A 21,208-nucleotide genomic window follows, 5' to 3' on the forward strand; every position below is an offset into this window, starting at 1 on the left:
CTTTGGGGGTGGAGCCAGGAGGAAGATTCTGACAAGCATAATTGATCTGCAAAGGGAGTTCTGGCCATCACATTTAGAGGGTCCGCACACCTTTTAAATGCCTTCCCTCCTTTGGAAATAATGAAGGATAGGGACAGCTTCTTTTGGGGCTCTTAGAATTGGACCCTGCGGTCCAATCTTTTTGAAACGTGGAGCAGGTTTTGGGGAGAGGCATCGGATGCTATGCTGAAAATCTGGTGCCTCCACCTAAAAAAACAGCCCCCCCCCCCCAGAGCCCCAGATACCTGTGGATCAATTCTCCATTATACCCTATGGGAATTGGTCTCCATAGGGAATAATGGAGCACCCAACAGACATTTCCCTCTCCCCCCCCCCCAGGCTTTCTGATGACCCTCCAAACCAGGAGATCCCCGGCCCCACCTGGGGATTAAGCAACCAAAGTGAAACGCAGATAGGGGTGGCAGAGATGCAAAGGAACGTTTCCATGTATAAACTGGTGTCAATTGTGCTTCTGAAAACGAACACAAATAAAGTTACTCTAACCCAAAAATATAACTGGCCTTATCAAAATATATTTATAGCCAGCGAAACATCAGGAGGAGGAGAGCCAAATGCCTAATGATGTATATATATATTTTTAAAAGTCCACGGAGACAATTTCCTTTTTCTTACGTCAATTTCACAGAACTGTCAAGCATGCGGGTTCAATGACGAGTCGAAGTTGATACAAAGACTACGTTTATTGATAGGCTGATACTTTGGCTCAAGCCGTTGCTTGAGAAGAAGGAACCCGATACATTGATACACAACTTTTAAGACACGCTTCAAAGGGATTCTTACGGGAGGGGAAGCAGGGGAGCGTTCACACATAGAATATCAAAACTACATACATTCCCAGGGTGTTATCAGGCATTCGGCCTTGCAATGCCCAAATGGCTCATCATCCCGGAGGAAAATTCATGGGAAGGCGCTGATTGCTTTGTTCCCTCTAATTAAGCAGTCATAAAGCGAGAGGAAAGCCAGGAAAGAATAATAAACTAACAACATTTGGTTCTCTGGGATCTTTCCCAGGTCTGCTTCTAGTCAGGCCCTAAACCCATCAGTTATTGATCAGAATTAGCCATGCTTGACAAGAAGGTGCAGGTTCAGTCTCCTGTGAAGCAAACAGAATGAAGGACTGTCTTAAGAATGCCAAGGGGAATGGGCGAATGTTGACGGATCAATGTAGATACTTAGATGTGCAGAAAACGTCTATTTTTACTGCACGAGAGCTAAACGAGGCATCTGGAAATTCAGAACCTGTTTTCGCCTTCCAGACTTTCTCTAAGCTCCAATCATGACAAGGCACTTCTCACAAAGATCCAGAGCTTACTAACCCACCTGGAACTGTAAAAAACTGACCTTATACACAGAAGCCTTGCTTTGTATCTCTGCCACCCGCCTGGGGATTGGCAACCCTATATCCTACTTACACTGTTCTCAGAACACCTTCGACGCCAGCTTATGGCTTAAAAAAAGCAGAACCAAAGCAGCCAACAGTAAAGTCAAGGAAGAACCGTGCAGCCCCTTGAGGACTAGCAGATTTATGGAAGGGGCAAAAGTGGTGGGTTTTGGGTAGCACCATGCCCACAAAACCTCCTACCAAGACTTAAATTTCATTGGTCCTTACATATGAACATATGAAGCTGCCTTCTACTGAATCAGACCCTCGGTCCATCAAAGTCAATATTGTCTACTCAGACTGGCAGCGGCTCTCCAGGGTCTCAAGCTGAGGTTTTTCACACCTACTTGCCTGGACCCTTTTTAGTTGGAGATGCCGGGGATTGAACCTGAGGCCTTCTGTTTTCCAAGCAAATGCTCTACCACTGAGCCACTGTCCCTCCATCTCCATCACATACTGCCTGGACCCTTTTGAGTTGGAGATGCCGGGGATTGAACCTGGGACCTTCTGCTTCCCAAGCAAATGCTCTACCACTGAGCCACAGTTCCTCCATCTCCATCACCTACTGCCTGGACCCTTTTGAGTTGGAGATGCCGGGGATTGAACCTGGGACCTCCTGCTTCCCAAGCAGATGCTCTACCACTGAGCCAGCACCCCTCCATCTCCATCACCTACTGCCTGGACCTTTTTTAGTTGGAGATGCCGGGGATTGAACCTGGGACCTTCTGCTTCCCAAGCAGATGCTCTACCACTGAGCCACAGTTCCATCTCCATCACCTACTGCCTGGACCCTTTTGAGTTGGAGATGCCGGGGATTGAACCTGGGACCTCTTGCTTCCCAAGCAGATGCCCTACCACTGAGCCACTGTCCTTTCCCTTAAGGGACTCAAGGGAGTCACTGGACTCAAACTTTGTTCTATTGCTTCAGAGAGCCACTTCCCCAAATCTACCCTCTTTATTGTACATTATTTGCTATCTCACCAAGCTGTTTTTCATATTTTGTAATCCAGTTTACGCCTCAGTGAGGTGAACTATAAAAGATGCATAGATCCAGGGGATAGATTAGAGGACTCTTGTCCCCAGGGCTAACTCTAAGGCTGATCTAGGAAGAGTCCAACACATTCTCACCTAGTCGGCGTCAGGACCAAACAAAAAATACCATAAGGATCTTCCGAGAGTTTCTGCAAGATCGGCAGCACGAACGCAGCTGTCTTCCCACTCCCTGTCTTGGCACATCCCATGCAGTCGCGACCTGAAGGATCAAGAAAAGGATTTAGGGATGGGAGAACGGGAGAAGAGAAAAGGAGCTTCACCCGGCACATGCTTGTATGGAAATGTTGTTAGCCCAGGTCTTTAGAGCAAGCTGGAAATCTGGTAGGTACCCTTTAAATCAGGGGTGTCGAAGTCATTTCCCAGAGAGTACTGAGATCGGGTTCTCAAAACCTGCTTGTATTCCCCGGGCCAAAGGAGGCACGTTTGAAATCTACTAGGGATCGGGCCTTTTCGGTAACGGCGCGTTGCTGGTGGAACCAGCTGCCGGAAGAGGTGAGGGCCCTGCGGGACCTTGGGCAGTTCCGCAGGGCCTGCAAGACAGTCCTCTTCCGGCTGGCTTACAACGAACCGACACTGGGAATTTGGATGGTGGTAGTGTGCACTCTAACAGACCGCTGGTTATAATGTTTTATGTTTTATTAACTTACTGTTTTAAACAATTAAAGATTTTAAAACCTTAAAACATGCTTAACACATTAGCACTTGTTGGTCTTAAAGGTACTTTCATTGTATCTCTCCCATGGGATCCAGGGAACAGGGCAAAGGAAGCTCTGGCTCTTTCCTTCCTTCCTTCCCCAGGGGACCAGGAAGGGGGGGGAGCCTCAGCCAATAGAAGGAAGAGAGGCTTGGCTCTGCAGCTCTGCTGTGTGATTGAGAGATTCTGGCAAAGCAAGCTCTCCCTCCCCCCCTTCCTCCCCAAGCGAGGAGCCTCAGCCAATGGAGAAAGTAGAGGTTTTGCTCTGGAGCTCTTGAGCAAGCCTTGCAAAGCAAGCAACGATGCAGAAGGAAGCAAGAGAGAGGGAGAAGGAAGCAGATGGCAGCCAGTTGTTCAGGGGCATGATGGGAGCCCCCCCGGGGGCCTGATTCGGTCCCTGGGTGGCATCTTTGACACCCCTGTTTTAAATGGCTGCGAGTAACAAACTCTTGGTCTTAAGAAACAGCAGCGCAGCAAAAGAAGGAAGCTGGAAGAAACTTTCTCTTCTTGTTGGTGAAGGCTGTCGGCAGTGGAGTAAGAAGAAATAGCAATCTTCACTCCTCAGACATTTGACTGTTTGGATTTATTGAGTTGTGCACACTCCTTTTGTTGCTTCTGTTTGTTCTGAGGAAATTGTCCTGCAGCCTGACTTAAGAAAGACTCTGACGCTTAATGAGCGTTCCTCCCTAATCACCAAGCCAGTACGGAGTTTTAAGGACTTGACTGTTTACTCACTCACTGTCCGCTGCAACGAAAGTTGCATTTCTGTTTTGATCCGATGCCAACTTTGTAACAAATTCTTGTTGGACTTTAATTGAAGGCTGAAGTGCGGAACAGCATTATTTGCAAGTGCCTTTTGCCCCTGGAATCGAACCCTCGATCAGAAGGGGTGGATTTTCTGAAGAAGCAACCCCCTTGCAGTCAAAACAGACTGGACTTTGTTAGCCTGGAATCCTGAGCAGCTCTAACTGCAGAGGGAAGGCACTCAGGGCAACACCCTGAACCACACAATGCTCAGATAGTTGCCAGTCTCCAGGAGAGGCCTGGAGGTCTCCTGCTTTTACAATTGATCTCCAGCTCCCCTGGAGAAAATGGCAAAATTCAAAACTGCACCGGTTGAATTATTACTCTCACACATCAAGTGTGTAAATAAGCACTGTGTACTGTGCTTTTAATGTTACACCTGTTCTATTACATACAATTAATGTTTATTGTTACAGCATAGTAATTTTTGTACACAGTAACCCTTGCAGGTTAGTTGTTGTTTCAAGTTTGTGTGATCACTCTTCTTGTAATGCAGCCTCCAGGTGGGGCCTGGAGAGCTCTCGCTTTGACAACTAATCTCCTACTGACAGATCAGCTGCCCTTGGAGAAAATGATACAATAACACAGGCACCAGTGTAGGAGAGCCGGTAGCAGAGATTTGTGAAGGCATGCGTTGATCCGTGAACGAATTCAGTGCACTGTGGCTCCAGTAAAAGCAGGATTGAGAGAAGGCTGACGAAGGGTTACTCCTATGAAACCGTAAATAATCCAGGAAATACGGTCTTTGTTCTGTAAACGACTCCCCCAACTCCACCCAAGGTCCAGACTGCAAAAAGCAGCAGAAGGCAACGCCTCTAAGACCTTGACAAGGAAAACGGACTGGGGGAGCGACGAGAGGGTGTGCGTTCTAATGTTTTGCTGCATGTATTGTTTTATATTGCACTAGATGCTTATTAGTAAGCATCTAATGTGCGAGAGTAATAATTCAACCGGTGCACTTTTGAATTTTGCCATTGTTAATACACTGTCGCCTGTGTTATTGTACCCCTGGAGAAAATGGCTGCTTTGAAGAGCGGACTCTATGGCACTGTGCCATGCTGAGGCCCCTCCCCTCTCCAAACCCCACCCTTTCCTGAATCCACCCTAAAAGTCCCAGGTATTTTCCAACCCAGACCTGGCAGCCCTATGCTCAAAGACACTCTCTGACCACACAACCAGGCAGAAGGAGATGGAGCTTTAAGGGAGAAGGAGCTTGAGGCTCAATCAAAAGGCAGAGGACCTCAAGGCAGAGTTGTCAACCTCCAGGGGCAGCCCAGAGATCCAAAAGTACAGCTGATTTCCAGATGACCAAGATCGACTCCCACGGAGAAAACGGATGCTTTGGAGGGTGGACTCTAGGGCATTACACCTCACTGAGCTCCCTCCCTCTCCGCAGACCTGGTTCCAACCCCAAATCTCTAGGGCAAAGATGTCAAACTCATTTGTTATGAAGGCCAGATCGAACGTAAATGTGACCCTGTTGGGCTGGGCCATGTTGGGTTGGACCAGGCCATGTCAGGCGAGGCCATGTGTGTACCTTATTTAAGAATAGGTAGCAAAGATATAAAGCACAAAAACACAATTTTTAAAAAAACAACACAAAACTTAAAGCATGTTTAAAATGTTAGTACTCGATCTTACAGATGTTTTCTTTGTATTTCTCCCATGGGATGCAGGGAACTGGGCAAAGGAAACTGTGGCTCTTTCCTTCCTTCCTTCCCCAGGGGACCAGAGGAGGAGGAGCCTCAGCCAGTAGAAGGAAGAGAGGATTGGTTCAGTAGTTCTGTGTATGATTGAGAGAACCTGGCAAAGCAAGCTCTCCCTCCCCGCTTCCTGCCCAAGGGAGGAGCCTCAGCCAACGGAGAAAACAGAGGGGTTTGCTCTGTAGCTCCTGTGCAAGTGAGCAAGCCTGGCAAAGCAAGCTCTCTCTCCCCAAGGGAGGAGCCTCGGCCAATGGAGAAAATAGAGGTTTTGCTCTGTAACTCCTGTGCAAGTAAGCAAACCTTGCAAAGCAAGCTGTGATGCAGAAGGAAACAAGAGAGAGGGAGAAGGAAGCAGCCAGTTGCTCAGGGGCCTGATAGGCGCCCTCCAGGGGCCTGATTCGCTCCCCAGACTCCATGTTTGACATCCCTGACCTAGAGATTTTCCGGTCTGGAGTTGGCAATCAAAACTGGGGCGCAGAGGCTCAGGGGCGTGGCTTAGCTTATGGGCGTGGCCTGAGATGCTGCCAGGGTTTCCAAGCGGGGGTTTGGTCCTCACCTTGGAGAGCGGGAGGGATGCAGGCTTCTTGCACCGGAGTAGGCCTCTTGAGGCCCAGCTGCTCCGCTTGGGCCACCAGCCAGGGCGCCAGGCCGAATTCGCGGAAAGCTGCCATCCCGAGGGGGAGAGAGGCTCACAGCACGCGCTGCCTACCTGCCCTCACGCAGAAGAAGCCAAAGACACTCTTCCCAGCCTGCACCGCGGCGGCGTCGCGCGGGTTGTGCGTCACGGCCAGCCGGCAACGACGGGCAGCGCGCAACAGCGCCGCTTGGCCGAGCGGAGGCCGGCTGTAGAGCGTCCAGAAAACCACATCTCCCAGCAGGCGTTGGGTCCAGACGTGTTCTGATTGGTCGGATTTGTTGAGGCGCGTCAAAAAAAAACCCACTACATCTCCCGGCAGGCATTGCGCCCAGACGTGTTCTGATTGGTCAGGTCTGTTGCAGCGCGTCACTAAACCTACATCTCCCAGAAGGCGTTGCGCTTAGGTGTGTTCTTATTGGTCAGATTTGTGGAGGGGCGTCAATTAATAGCACATCTCCCAGCAGGCGTTGCGCCCAGAAGTGTTCTGATTGGTCAGACCTGTGGCAGCGCGTCACTAAACCTACATCTCCCAGAAGGCGTTTGCGTTTAGTTGTATTCTTATTGTTCAGATTTGCTGAGGGGCGTCAATAAAAAAATCACATCTCCCAGCAGGCGTTGCGCCCAGAGGCGTTCCGACCGGACAAGCCTGCCGAAGTGCGCCAATAAAACAACACCTCCCAGCAGGCGTTGCGTCCAGGGGCTTTTCCGATTGGGCAGCTAGGCCGGTGTGTTCCCGACGTGCCTTGCGCGGGAGGAGCCGACGTGTCCGAGGAGCCGAGATGGCGGCTGCGGCGACCGGTCAGGGGGAGACCGACGAGCTTTTCGACGTCAGGAACAGTTTTTACATCGGCGCCTTCCAGGCAGCCATCAACGAGGCGCAGCGCGTGAAGGTGAGCGGCCTGCTTGACCGGTTGGGTGTCTGACTGGCAGGGCCCCCTCTGCCTGCCCCGCCCTCCTCTGGGCTGATGGGTTCCCCGCAGACAACAGCAGCGCCTTTGGAGCCCTGCCAGGCAGGCCGCCCCTCTGGGACCTTGGCTGCAGTTTGGGCACCACATTTTAAGAAGGATCCAGACAAGCTGGAAGGGGTCCAGAGGAGGGCGACGAAGATGATGAGGGGTCTGGGGACCAAGTCCTGTGAGGAAAGGCTGAAGGAGCTGGGCATGTTTAGCCTGGAGAGGAGGCGGCTGAGAGGTGATAGGATCACCATCTTCAAGGACTTGAAGGGCTGTCCTATAGAGGATGGGGTGGAATTGTTTTCTGTGACCCCAGAAGGTAGGACCAGAACCAAGGGGTTGAAATTAAATCAAAAAAGTTTCCGGCTCAACATTAGGAAGAACTTCCTGACCGTTAGAGCGATTCCTCAGTGGAACAGGCTTCCTCCTTGGGAGGTGCTGGGCTCTTCTTCCTGGGAGGTTTCTAGACAGAGGCTAAATAGCCATCTGACAGCAATGAGGATCCTGTGAATTTAGAGGGGAGGTGTTTGTGAGTTTCCTGCATTGTGTGGGGGGTTGGACTAGATGACCCTGGAGGTCCCTTCCTACTCTAGGATTCTGTGATTCCTCCTGGAGGAGAGAAAATTAATCGCAGTGGTACAAAGCAGGAGTCCAGTAGCACCTTGAAGACCAACAAACTTTTCTTCAGAATGTAAGCTTTCGTGTGTTCTAAGCACACTTCATCGGACAATGGGATGGGGAACAGTGAGCAGAGCTACACAGAGCTGGTGGGGTTTAGAAGGCAAAGTGGCACAAAGTTAAAAGCCAAGAGCAGAATGTCTGTTAATTATTCTATTGCTAGATCGAGGCGGGCAGCCGTGTTGGTCTGAAGCAATAGAACAAAGTAGAAGACCAGTAGCACCTTTAAGACCAATGAAATTCAATTCAGAATGTAAGCTTTCGTGTGCATGCACACTTCTTCAGACAGTGAAATGGGGTACAGTGAGCAGAGCTACATATTGATGGTGGGCCGTGATTAAGAATGCAAAATAGTACCAAGTTAGAATCTATGGCAAAACAGTACAATTAACAAATGGAAAGATCAGCTAGTTTGGTTTAGATACTATCTGTTGTGTTGGAAAGTCAGTAAACGTGTCAGAATACCAGTGGTGTTAATCCTGGAAATGGGCCTTTTCGGAACACTTCTGGTGATGCTCTGGCAACGTAGGATTGATTCAGGTGGGCTAACCATGTCGGCCTGAAGCAGCGGAACAACGTTTGAGTCCAGCGGTACCTTTAAGACCAACAAAGTTTAATTTTGGGTATCAGCTTTCTTGTGCATGTGCGCTTCTTCAGATACAGCGAAACAGAGTCACCAACCATCACGTATAGATAAGTGGGGGAGGAGGGTGTTGCCAGGAAGGGCCGGTTAAAGCTGAAATTGGATCGAGGCAATTGGGAATACCTGGGAATAGCAGCAGATACAGCTAAGATTGGATTAGGGCAGGGGTGGCCAAACTTGCTTACTGCAAGAGCCGCATAGAATAACTGTCAAATATTTGAGAGCCACAAGATTGAACGTCAGATGTTTGAGAGCTGCTTTTTGAGGAAGGAAGTAGATGTTTGAGGGAGAAAGGAAGGTGGGGAGGGAGAGATAGGTGGAAAGAAAGCAACTTTAACTCTAAATGCCTTCTCCAAGCTGCCAGCTGGCATGGCTTGGCAAGTGACTTAAGAGGCAAATGCCTTCTCCAACAGGATGGTGGGGGCTTTGAGAGCCACACAATATGTGTGAAAGAGCCACGTGTGGCTCCTGAGCCACAGTTTGGCCACACCTGGATTAGGGCAATTGGTAAAACCGGTGAAGAGCAGCAGATTAGCATACGGGTTAATAAATGTCTACAAACAGATGTGAAAACTGAATGACAGTAGCATGTGTTTTGAGTAGGACTGCGTTATGTTTCCATGTGATAGCAGGGGAAGGGGGAAGCGCAGCTTTCCCAGGGCCGTTGAATGCTCTGAAGCGTGCCTGCACACGGAAGCTCATACCTTGAACAAAACTTGGTTGCACTTACAGGTGCCACTGGACTCAGTTTTTGTTCAAATCTTGGCCCTGTGTGTTTTCAGGCTCTGCCAGTTGCCGTTCTTGCAGAGAGGAGAAATTTCTAAGGAGAGGCAGTCGGTGCGACTTAAAAAAAAGAAAAGGGGGTGACCTTTTCTTAAGGATAGAGTTATTTTAATGGTAGGAATTACCGAGTTCTGTGCAAAGTATGGGCTATGAGATACAGAGCCATTCACAGCCTGGGTCCTTCACATCTGTGGGCCTGCCTCTTCCCATGTGCTCTGCCATGACAGCTTCACTCATCTGAGCAGGACCTTCTGCAGCTACCCCCCCCCCCCCGGCACATGGGCAAGATCAGCAACTGCCAGGGCCGTTTTGGTCCAGGCCCCTACCTGGTGGAATGAGCTCCCATTGGAGATCCGGGACCTATCCAAGTTGACAGAGCTCTTCCACCAGGCTTTTACTTGATCCAGCGGGCGTCCTCTGAAGCCATCGCTCACCCAGCACCCGACCATCAAGGTGCTCAAGCTGTGTTGAAAGCTTCCGGCCTACACGAAGTTGTGTGGTTTGTTGTACTGATTGCTGCTCTCGAATCTGATCGACATTTCTGTGGTGGTGATGTTTTTGAAGTGATTCGTTTTAACGTTGTTTTAATGTAAGCCGCCCTGAGCTCGCTTGTGGAATAAGACGCGGTATAAATTAAAAAATTTAATTAAAACTATGTAAATTGAAATTAAATTAAATGTGCCTTCTCTGTCAGGAACCCCCCCCCCCCCAGCTTGTGGAACAGCTTGCCTTGAAGACATCAGACAGGCTTCCGTACTCCTTGCTTTCAGCAAACTACATGAAAACGGAATTGTTGGGGGGGGGCATTTTCATAAAGGAAATAGCTCTGTGTTATAGAAGATCAAGAAAGCCCCATGGCACAGAGTGTTAAAGCTGCAGTACTGCAGACCTAAGCTCTGCTCACGACCTGAGTTTGATCCCCAGTGGAAGCTGGGTTTTCAGGTAGCCAACTCAAGGTTGACTCAGCCTTCCATCCTTCCGAGGTCGGTCAAATGAGTACCCAGCTTGCTGGGGGGGCTGGAAGTGTAGATGACTGGGGAAGGCAATGGCAAACCACCCCGTAAAAAGTCTGCCGTGAAAACGTTGTGAAAGCAACGTCACCCCAGAGTCGGAAATGACTGCTGCTTGCACAGGGGACCTTTTCTTTCCTATAACAGGTCGATCCAGGAAAATGCATGGCGTTTCCATGGTGTAATGCTACAACATGTCAAGTTTAGTACTTATGGTTTTGTCAGACAACAGCTCCTTTTTGAATTGCTGTAATTCCTTTTTCTATTGTTTTGCTTACCAGATGTATCATCTTATTGGTTGGGTTGACTTTGGTTGCGTGACCCACTTGGAGTCTCAGCAAAAAAGGCAGACTAAATCAATCCAAATGGAGACTAGCTTGCAAATTGTGCCTTTTCTAATTGAACATCTGAAGCTGCCTTCTACTGAATCAGACTCTGGGTCCATCAAAATCAGTCTTGTCTACTCAGACTGGCAGGGGCTCTCCAGGGTCTCAAGCTGAGGTTTTTCACACCTATTTGCCTGAACCCTTTTTAGTTGTGGATGCCGGGGATTGAACCTGGGACCTTCTGCTTCCCAAACAGATGCTCTACCACTGAGCCACCGTCCCTCCCCAGTTAGAGCTGTTATGAACATCTGAAGCTGCCTTATACTGAATCAGACTCTTGGTCCATCAAAGTCAGTATTGTCCACTCAGACTGTCAGTGGCTCTCCAGGGTCTCAAGCTGAGGTTTTTCATGCCTATTTGCCCAGACCTTTTTTAGTTGGGAGATGCCGGGGACTGAACCTGGGACCTGCTTGCCAAGCAGATGCTCTACCACTGAGCCACCGTCCCTCCATCTCCATCACTTACTGCCTGGACCCTTTTGAGTTGGAGATGCCAGGGATTGAACCTGGGACCTTCTGCTTGCCAAGCAGATGCTCTACCACTGAGCCATCATCCCTCCATCTCCATCACCTATTGCCTGGACTCTCTTTAGTTGGAGATGCCGGGGATTGAACCTGAGACCTTCTGCTTCCCAAGCAGATGCTCTACCACTGAGCCACCGTCCCTCCCCATTATGGCATTTCTTATTTTTTAAAGCGTGTGGTTATGAGAGTGAGACCTCTGCTCCCAGCCCTCTCTTGGAGCCACTGGTTGGTTTCCTGTGCCCCTCCCGCTGCCACTTCCTCTAATCCCTGACCATTGGTTGTGAACATTTGACTTCCCCAAACTGGGATTTGTCAACGGAGTATTTCCCTTACTGCTCTCTGGCCACAGAGAAAGCAGGATAGAGAGGCTGTCTTCTCTGGTGTGAAAGAGACAAGAAGCAGATGTGCCGGTTGTCAAGCATGCGGGTTCAATGATGAGTCGAAGTTGATACAAAGACTACGTTTATTGATAGACCGATACTTTGGTGTAACAGGTTCATGAGAGTAATGCTGCCAATACATTGATACAATACTTTTAAGGCTTACTTCAAAAGGATTCCAAGGGATGGGTTGTGGGGTAGCTCTCACACATAAACTATCATAAATGTCTACATTCTTATAGTGTTATCAGGACTCTGTCCTTGCTTTCCCCAGATGTACCACACTCCCTACCAGGAATGTATGGGAAGGTGCTGATTACTTCTTCTCGTGTTAGTTTCAGTTCTCACTACTTCTACTTGTAGGCAATAAAGCAAGGCGGGGGAAGGGAAAGAATAACAAAGCTAGCAAAGCTGGATCCTCCGTGATGCTTCACAGACCAGGTTTAGGCAGAACCCTATAACAATCAATTATCAATGGAATTTCACCATGCTTGACACCAGTTGTTACTTATGGCTGATGCGAACTTTGGTTTAAAAGAACCACTGTTAATTGCGACGTCCCGAGGCAGTGGTGGAAGTGACTTCCCTTTCTTGTCTCTTTAGCCGTCAAGCCCAGAAAAAGAAGTGGAAAGGGACATCTTCCTGTATCGGGCCTACATTGCCCAGGTGAGTCTTGGGCACTAGAAGAGTGGCCAGAGCTATTTCTGGGATAGCATGGCCCTGTTGAAGCTTTAGAGCAGGGGAGTCAAACATGCAACCCGGGGGCTGGATCAGGCCTCCGGAGGGCTCCTATCTGGCCTGTGAGCAAGTCTACTTCCTCTCTCTTGATTCCTTCTGTGTCGCAGTTTGCTTTGCCAGGCTTGCTCAATCACACCGGAGCTACAGAGCAAAGCCTCTGTTTTCTCCATTGACTGAGGCTCCTCCCTAAGGGGGGAGGGAGGGAGAGCTTGCCTTGCCAGGCTCTCTCAATCGCACAGCAGAACTACTGAGCCAAGCGTCTCTTCCTTCTGTTGGCTGAGGCTCCTCTCCGTCTGAGGCTGAGGAGGGAGGGAAAGAGCCAGAGCCTCCTTTGCCCAGTTCCCTGGATCCCACGGGAGAAATCTAAAGAAAGAACCTTTTAAAAAAACAAAGCACCTCTGTGTGCTTTATAAAGTTTGTATCTTCACTTCCTTGCATTACGTTTTATGACACACATGGCCTGGCCAGACAAGGTCTCAGTTATGTCATAACAGATGAGTTTGACACCCCTGTTTTAGAGTGTGTGTGTGTGAGAGAGAGAGAGAGAGTGTGTGTGAGAGAGAGAGAGAGAGAGAGAGAGAGAGTGTGTGTGTTGGAGCTGTTTGCAGCTCAGCATGCAAAGGTTGTCTGATAGCTGTCAGAAGAAACAGCCATTGTGTCCTTTCCTTGCACTACAGTGGTTATTTCAGTTTTATGCTCTGTAGAAATGGGAACTCCCTTTTCTTACCTGCCTTTCCCTGCTGTTTGGACAGAGAAAATATGGCGTGGTGCTGGACGAAATCAAGGCCAGTTCCGGCCCAGAGCTCCAAGCTGTGCGGATGTTTGCGGAATACCTTTCAAATGAGAAGCAGAGGTGAGTCTAGTCCTGCAGGACACCAGCCTGCCTCGCTTAAGTTCATTTTTTAGCTCTGGGAATTGCATTATGAGCAAGCCTTGAATTCAACAGGAGCTCACAGGAACCTTTCTGTGGGTTCCCCCTCCTCCTCCCCACCTACCTTGTCCATTGAATAGGAGGTGCAGCTGCATAACAATCAATCAATCAATTTTTATTTGTATCCCGCCCTCCCCGCCGAGGCAGGCTCAGGGCGGCTAACAGCACAAGTCAATAATTTACATTGTACAATATTTAACAGTAAAATACAATACAACAATTTAATTAAAACTCTATTAAAATTCTAAAAACAATAAAATTAACTAATATGTTGGTGCTATTATACAGATGGTAAGCTTGCTCAGCAGTCTTTCTCTTGGTTGGTGGAGAATCCCTGGATGAGGAGAGCGGGCAGCCAGCCAGCCACCAGGGGCTTTGCCACACCCCCAGCAGCCCTCTTTAACCCCTGGAGAAGCCCACATCACCCTTTCTCCACTTCTGATGTGATTTTGGGCAGCGGGTGGCTTGCTGGCCTTTTGACTGGGGGAGAGGACGGCCCAGGAGAGCCCCAGGCGAGCGAGGCCTGCTTAGGCTGGCTGGATTTCTAACCAGCCCAAGCAGGCCACACTCGCCCAGGGCTCTCCTTTCTTGCATCGGGTTGCTTTTGGCTGGGGGGTGGGGATATGCTAATGAGCTCCACCACCTATTTTTCTACGAAACGACCCCTGATTATGAGTATCACCCCCGTGGGCTTCTTGTTTCCTCGAAAGGGACGCGATCGTGGCCGAGCTGGACAGGAAGATGACCAAGAGCGTGGACGTCTCCGACACGACGTTCCTGCTGATGGCGGCATCTGTCTATTTCCACGACCAAAACCCGGACGCAGCGCTGAGGGCCCTGCACCAGGGTGAGAGCTTGGAATGGTGAGTCGTTTCCAGGTGCGCTTCCCAGAGTGAGCGAAAGAGCATGGGGATAGTGTCAAGCTAGGACTGGGGAAGGCCCGGGTTCAAATCCCCACTCAGCTTGTGAGATGATGGTCTTCTCAAACTTCTCTCCCTGGGGAAGCAGGGAGAGGAGAAAATGTGCCCTTGGATATGCTAACCCTTTCCTCTACATAAGAATATAAGAGAAGCCCTGTTGGATCAGGCCAATGGCCCATCCAGTCCAACACTCTGTGTCACATAAGAACATAAGAGAAGCCCTGTTGGATCAGGCCAATGGCCCATCCAGTCCAACACTCTGTGTCACATAAGAGAAGCCCTGTTGGATCAGGCCAATGGCCCATCCAGTCCAACACTCTGTGTCACAAAAGAACATAAGAGAAGCCCTGTTGGATCAGGCCAATGGCCCATCCAGTCCAACACTCTGTGTCACATAAGTACATAAGAGAAGCCATGTTGGATCAGGCCAGTGGCCCATCCAGTCCAACACTCTGTGTCACATAAGAGAAGCCCTGTTGGATCAGGCCAATGGCCCATCCAGTCCAACACTCTGTGTCACATAAGAACATAAGAGAAGCCATGTTGGATCAGGCCAGTGGCCCATCCAGTCCAACACTCTGGGTCACACAGTGGCCAAAAACCAGGTGCCATCAGGAGGTCCACTGGTGGGGCCAGGACACTAGAAGCCCTTCCACTATGGCCCCTTCCAAGCACCAAGGATACAGAGCATCACTGCCCCAGACATAAGAACATAAGAGAAGCCCTTTTGGATCAGGCCAATGGCCCATCCAGTCCAACACTCTGTGTCACATAAGAACATAAGAGAAGCCCTGTTGGATCAGGCCAATGGCCCATCCAGTCCAACACTCTGTGTCACAAAAGAACATAAGAGAAGCCCTGTTGGATCAGGCCAGTGGCCCATCCAGTCCAACACTCTGTGTCACATAAGAACAGAAGAGAAGCCCTGTGGGATCAGGCCAATGGCCCATCCAGTCCAACACTGTGTCACATAAGAACAGAAGAGAAGCCCTGTTGGATCAGGCCAATGGTCCATCCAGTCCAACACTCTGTGTCACATAAGAACAGAAGAGAAGTCCTGTTGGATCAGGCCAGTGGCCCATCCAGTCCAACACTGTGTCACATAAGAACAGAAGAGAAGCTATGTTGGATCAGGCCAATGGTCCATCCAGCCCAACACTCTGTGTCACATAAGAACATAAGAGAAGCCCTGTTGAATCAGGCCAGTGGCTGATCCAGCCCAACACTCTGTGTCACATAACATAAGAGAAGCCATGTTGGATCAGGCCAGTGGGCCGTCCAGTACAACACTCTGTGTCACATAAGAACATAAGAGAAGCCATGTTGGATCAGGCCAGTGGGCCGTCCAGTACAACACTCTGTGTCACATAAGAACATAAGAGAAGCCATGTTGGATCAGGCCAGTGGCCCGTCCAGTACAACACTCTGTGTCACATAAGAACATAAGAGAAGCCATGTTGGATCAGGCCAGTGGCCCATCCAGTCCAACACTCTGTGTCACATAAGAACATAAGAGAAGCCATGTTGGATCAGGTCAATGGCCCATCCAGTACAACACTCTGTGTCAGACAGTGGCAAAAACAAACAAACAAACCCTCAAGTGCCATCAGGAGGTTCACAATTGGGGCTAGAAGCCCTTCCACTTTGCCCACCCCTCCCAAGCACCAAGAATACAGAGCATCACTGCCCCAGACAGTTCCAACAATATGCTGTGGCTAATAGCCACTGATGGACCTCTGCTCCATATTTTTATCCAATCCCTTCTTGAAGCTGGCTATGCTTGTAGCTGCCGCCACCTCCTGCGGCAGTGAATTCCGCATATTAATCACCGTTTGGGTGAAGAAGGACTTCCTTTTGTCCGTTCTAACCCAACTGCTCAGCAATTTCATCGAATGCCCACGAGTTCTTGTATTCAGTGAATACTGCTAACTGCAGAGGGACAGAGATATTTAAGAATCTGTGTAATATAATTTAATGGGATTTGCAGCCCATCCTAAGCATTTGGAGGGATGGACTGGTGAGAGCTTGGGCAGGAAACACTTACGCTCGTTGCAGACAGAGATAGCAGGCGAGAGCAGCATCCCCAAGGTTACTACCAGTCAGCAAGCCAAACCCCATAATGACAAGAGGCACTCTTGACACTGGAAAGCACCAGTCAGACCAGGATACCAGGGCTGCCTTTGTAAGCCAGGACAGAGAGGTAGATGGGAAGGGGATGTGTGGACTGAGCTCCTTAGAACTCTGCCTTTGCTCTCCTCTCTCCAGCACGGCTATGACCATCCAGATACTACTGAAGATGGACCGACTCGATCTGGCCCGGTAAGTCCCCTCTGCTCTGTGGCTGCTTTCTGCAAATGTCAGCACTGTCTGTAGTACCGCCGACGTCCTTGTTTCCCTTGCAGCAACAAGGGCCCTTCCTCTGATGTCTCTGGTTTGACCAGAGCTGAACTTGATTCTGGTTGAAAGACTCCCCTGTCAACAGGTTCACCTTCTGCCTGATATTTTTAAGGAGAGGGTGCAGTGAGGGAGGGCAGCGGTTTTTATACAAAGACTTGAAGTTGCATTATGCAGAGTCCTGATCTAGCTCAGTGGTTCTCCGGGGTCTATCCATCTTCGGCTGGAGGTCTTCTAACAGGGGTGTCAAACATGCGGCCCGGGAACCATATCAGGCCCCTGCAGGGCTCCGATCAGGCCCCCAAGCAACCGGCTCCCTCTCTTGCTTCCTTCTGCATCACAGCTTGCTTTGCAGGGCTTGCTCAGTCGCTCAGGAGCTGCAGAGCAAGACCTCTGTTTTCTCCATCGGCTGAGGTTCCTCCCTTGGGGAGGAAGGAGGGGGAAGGAAGAGCTTGCTTTCCCAGGCTCTCTCAATCTCTCACTCACACAACAAAAAATGCAAGCTAGTGACCAATTTACTAAGAAGTATATAGAAACCAGTCCAAATGTCCAAAACATGTACATTCAAGTCCCAAAGTAGTGTGGTGACAAGCCAATCGATTAAGTACTTGTTTCTTTCCAGTCTTCATCAGACCTGGGACCACTAATAAAAGAAAATATTATGCAAAAATATCAGAAGGGCATTCAGACACCACCAACCCTCTTCCAGTGAAAAAATATATCATACTTACATATTGATTCAATTATATAGATTCTTTACACAATTTTCAAAAAAGAGGGACGCAGAGCGTCTCCAGCACCATTTCACATCGGCTACAGTATGTGGCTTCTTGCACACCCTAATGGTGCGTCCCTCTTTTTTGAAAGTTGTGTAAAGAATCTATATAATTGAATCAATGTGTAAGTACTGATTTCTATATACTACTTAGAAATTGGTCACTAGCTTGCATTTTTTGTTGTGTCATCCATTATAGTGACCTCTCTCGGATTGTATTCTATTCTTCTCCCTCAATCGCACAGCAGAGCTACTGAGCCAAGCCTCTCTTCCTTCTGTTGACTGAGGCTCCTCCTCCTCCTAGTCCCCTGGGGAGGGGAGGGAAGAGCCAGAGCTTCCTTTGCCCAGTTCCCTGGACTGCAGGTGAGAGATACAAAGGAAACACCTGTAAGACCAACGAGTGCGAATGTTTTAAGCATATTTTAAGTTTTTACCAAAATCTTAAATTGTGTATGTGAGTTCAATGCCCCTGTTTTAAAGGGGCTGTAACTTATGGGAGTGGAGAGCGTGCACTGGGTGTACCCTTGATGTAGCCGCTATGTTGTAGGGTAGGGTCGATAATGGTGAGCGAGACTCTCTTTACAGGAGTGTTTGTCTGATGTGGCACACTTTTATCCCAAGCAATCCATGCTAGGCTTCTGAAGAGCCACTGGGCTGTCCAAAGCGCTGGAAACATCTGGACTTCTCGCAGGGAGCGGAGCCATATCAGATTGTGCAGATGTTTGCATTGTATTCGCAATACGGACTTCCCTGCAGAAGTTATTCAAGAGCAGTGTTTGGAGAGGGTATGGCAGTGACCAGGGCGGTGAGGGGGGACAGAAAAAGAAACCCTGGATCTTGATAGATCAAGATGGGTAGCTGTGTTAATCTGTCTGTAGCAGTCGAAAGAACATAGGAGAAGCCATTATGGATCAGGCCAATGGCCCATCCAGTCCAACACTCTGGGTCACACAGTGGCCAAAAAAATGCAGATGCCATCAGGAGGTCCACCAGTGGGGCCAGGGCGATTGAGCAAGCCCTGCAAACCAAGGTGTGATGCAGAAGGAAGCAAGAGAGATGGAGAAGGAAGCAAATGTCAGCTGGTTGCTTGGGGACCTGATCGGAGTCCTCCAGGGGCCTGATTCGGTTCCCGAGTTGCATGTTTGACACCAGAAGCCCTCCCACTGTGCCCCCCTTCAAGCACAAAGAATACAGAGCCTCACTGCCCCAGACATAAGAACGTAGGAGAAGCCATGTTGGATCAGGCCAATGGCCCATCCAGTCCAACACTCTGTGTCACACAGTGGCCAAAAACACCCTGGTGCCATCAGTGGGGCCAGGACACCAGAAGCCCTCCCACTGTTTCCCCACCCAAGCACCAGGAATAGGAGAGTACCACTGCCCCAGACATAAGAACATAAGAGAAGCCACGTTGGATCAGGCCAGTGGCCCATCCAGTCCAACACTCTGTGTCACACAGTGGCCAAAAACACCCTGGTGCCATCAGTGGGGCCAGGACACCAGAAGCCCTCCCACTGTTTCCCCACCCAAGCACCAGGAATAGGAGAGTACCACTGCCCCAGACATAAGAACATAAGAGAAGCCACGTTGGATCAGGCCAGTGGCCCATCCAGTCCAACACTCTGTGTCACACAGTGGCCAAAAACACCCTGGTGCCATCAGTGGGGCCAGGACACCAGAAGCCCTCCCACTGTTTCCCCACCCAAGCACCAGGAATAGGAGAGTACCACTGCCCCAGACATAAGAACATAAGAGAAGCCACGTTGGATCAGGCCAGTGGCCCATCCAGTCCAACACTCTGTGTCACACAGTGGCCAAAAACCCCAGGTGCCATCAGGAGGTCCACCAGTCAGACCAGAACACTAGAAGCCCTCCCACTGTGCCCCCCACCCCCCAGCACCAAGAATACAAAGCATCGCTTGCCTCAGACAGAGTTCCTACAATATGCTTTGGCTAATAGCCACTGAGGGACCTCTGCTCCAGATGTTTATCCAGTCTCCTCTTGAAGCTGGCTATTCTTGTAGCTGCCACCGCCTCCTGTGGCAGTGAATTCCATGTGTGAATCACCCTTTGGGTGAAGAAGGACTTCCTTTTATCCGTTCTAAGGAGCAACCCGAAGGTACAGGATTACTGTATTTCAGATAAATTATCTGATTCTCTGACTCAAGGTGAAACAGACCCTTATATCTCAGATATGTAGTGGTTTGGTTTCCATTCCTTGAATTTCCACCCTATAAACAAGAGTTTACATCCATTCTAGTGTCAGAACTTGGATGAACTTCAGAAGAGTCCAATACTTGTTGCAAGTTAGGAATCTTTATTGAAAGAACTACAGTACTATAGAAACGAAATAACAGTAATGGCAATTCTGGGCAGTTGGTTACATTTTATGCCCACAGCAAAGCATAATAAAACAATAATTCACACGGGTCCCAAGCAGTTGTCTCTCCTTCCCAGCCTTCGTTATCAGCAAAGGAGGATGCCCCCCTATTGTGAAGGCCAAACGGCTCGGCTTCAAAGGGCACCTGTGGATGTTAAGCAGAGACTCTCTGCCGCCTGTCTTACTGCCCTAAATATTTGGCATAGCAGAGAGGCCCGGGTCAATGACCGCTGTCAGCTTTCTAAGTTACAACATGGAGGCAGTTTGGCTAAGCAAAGAAATCACAGTTACAAGTTCTGACATCTAGACGCTATCAACATTATTTAACTAATTTTCTTTTGTTTCCCATATGTGACATTTTGAAAATGCCAGGTGTTTTTCCTCCTACCTTTCCAAACATTTTGATCCTATTATTATTATTATTATTATTATTATTATTATTATTATTATTATTAGTGTTATTATTATTATTAGTTTATTTCTATTCCGCCCCTTCCCCCTTTTGGGGGGCTCAGAGCGGAGTACAACAGTTTGAATTAAAATCACAATAAAATCATAATAAAAACATCTTCAACATTCAGCAAAGTGCAATAAGTTACCGTATTTTTCGGACCATAAGACACACTTCCCCCCCCCCAAAAAAAAGTGGGGGGGAAAGTGTGTGCGTCTTATGGTCCGAAGGTACGTACCTTCGGGGGGCGAGGGGGCAATCTGCTGCCTCTTCCTCCGATCTGGCGCTTCCCCCGCGCCTGCTTGCCTGGCTCCATCTTCTTCAGGCAAGCGTGGGATCGCTCCACGTGGCCCCAGCGCTTTGCAAGCACCGGCTGTGGAGGGGGCAGCGTGCTTCCTACTTCCCTCCCTCCCTCCTTCCCTCCTCCTCCCTCCCCCCTCCGATCCCAGCGCTTGCTTTAAACATCACAGCTGAAGGCAGGCACACAGGGAAGTAGGAAGCACACTGCCCCCTCCGCAGCTGTCGCTTGCGAAGCGCTGGGGCCATGTGGAGCGATCCCACGCTTGCCTGAAGAAGATGGAGCCAGGCAAGCAGGCGCGGGGGAAGCGCTGGATCGGAGGAAGAGGCAGCGGATTGCCCCCCAGGAGGAAGGTGCGTCCTATCCTCCGGAGCGCCTTATGGTGCGAAAAATTCGGTAGTTCGGCAAGGTGATATGAAGCAAGATGGAATAGCTCCACAATACAGTGATGCAGTGGGCCGTTAGGGCATAGGGGGAGGCCAACCCATCTAATAGATGGATAGATGCCTGCTGCCTCATCCAAAGACCCGGCGGAACAGCTCTGTTTTACAGACCCTACGAAAGGCCAGCAAGCCAGGTAGGGCCGGGATCTCCATAGGGAGCTGATTCCACCAGGTCTGAAAAAGTCCTGG

General features: G+C 49.5%; 2 protein-coding genes and 1 non-coding gene across 3 annotated transcripts in view; 1 reads left to right on the forward strand and 2 right to left on the reverse strand.

Annotated features, from left to right (window-relative positions):
* Positions 1-6,473, reverse strand: part of DDX49 (DEAD-box helicase 49) — a 34,185-nt gene extending 27,712 nt beyond the window's left edge. The window contains exons 1-2 of the mRNA XM_060232806.1: positions 6,252-6,473; positions 2,570-2,693 (exon numbers count right to left, since the gene is read on the reverse strand). Coding sequence (XP_060088789.1) covers positions 2,570-2,693; positions 6,252-6,366 — 239 coding nt within the window. The 5' untranslated portion in view covers positions 6,367-6,473. The remainder of the gene's footprint in view (positions 1-2,569; positions 2,694-6,251) is intronic.
* A 497-nt stretch (positions 6,474-6,970) lies between these two features.
* Positions 6,971-21,208, forward strand: part of COPE (COPI coat complex subunit epsilon) — a 33,607-nt gene continuing 19,369 nt past the window's right edge. Inside the window, exons 1-5 of the mRNA XM_060232808.1 lie at positions 6,971-7,222; positions 12,293-12,355; positions 13,180-13,280; positions 14,069-14,221; positions 16,544-16,597. Of these exons, the coding sequence (XP_060088791.1) occupies positions 7,112-7,222; positions 12,293-12,355; positions 13,180-13,280; positions 14,069-14,221; positions 16,544-16,597 (482 nt within the window). The 5' untranslated portion in view covers positions 6,971-7,111. The remainder of the gene's footprint in view (positions 7,223-12,292; positions 12,356-13,179; positions 13,281-14,068; positions 14,222-16,543; positions 16,598-21,208) is intronic.
* On the reverse strand, positions 11,270-11,350 carry TRNAA-GGC (transfer RNA alanine (anticodon GGC)). The gene has a single exon. It is a non-coding gene; the product is annotated as a tRNA-Ala (tRNA).

This window comes from Heteronotia binoei, chromosome 2 (genome assembly GCF_032191835.1).
Source record: "Heteronotia binoei isolate CCM8104 ecotype False Entrance Well chromosome 2, APGP_CSIRO_Hbin_v1, whole genome shotgun sequence".
Classification (NCBI taxonomy): Eukaryota; Metazoa; Chordata; class Lepidosauria; order Squamata; family Gekkonidae; genus Heteronotia; species Heteronotia binoei.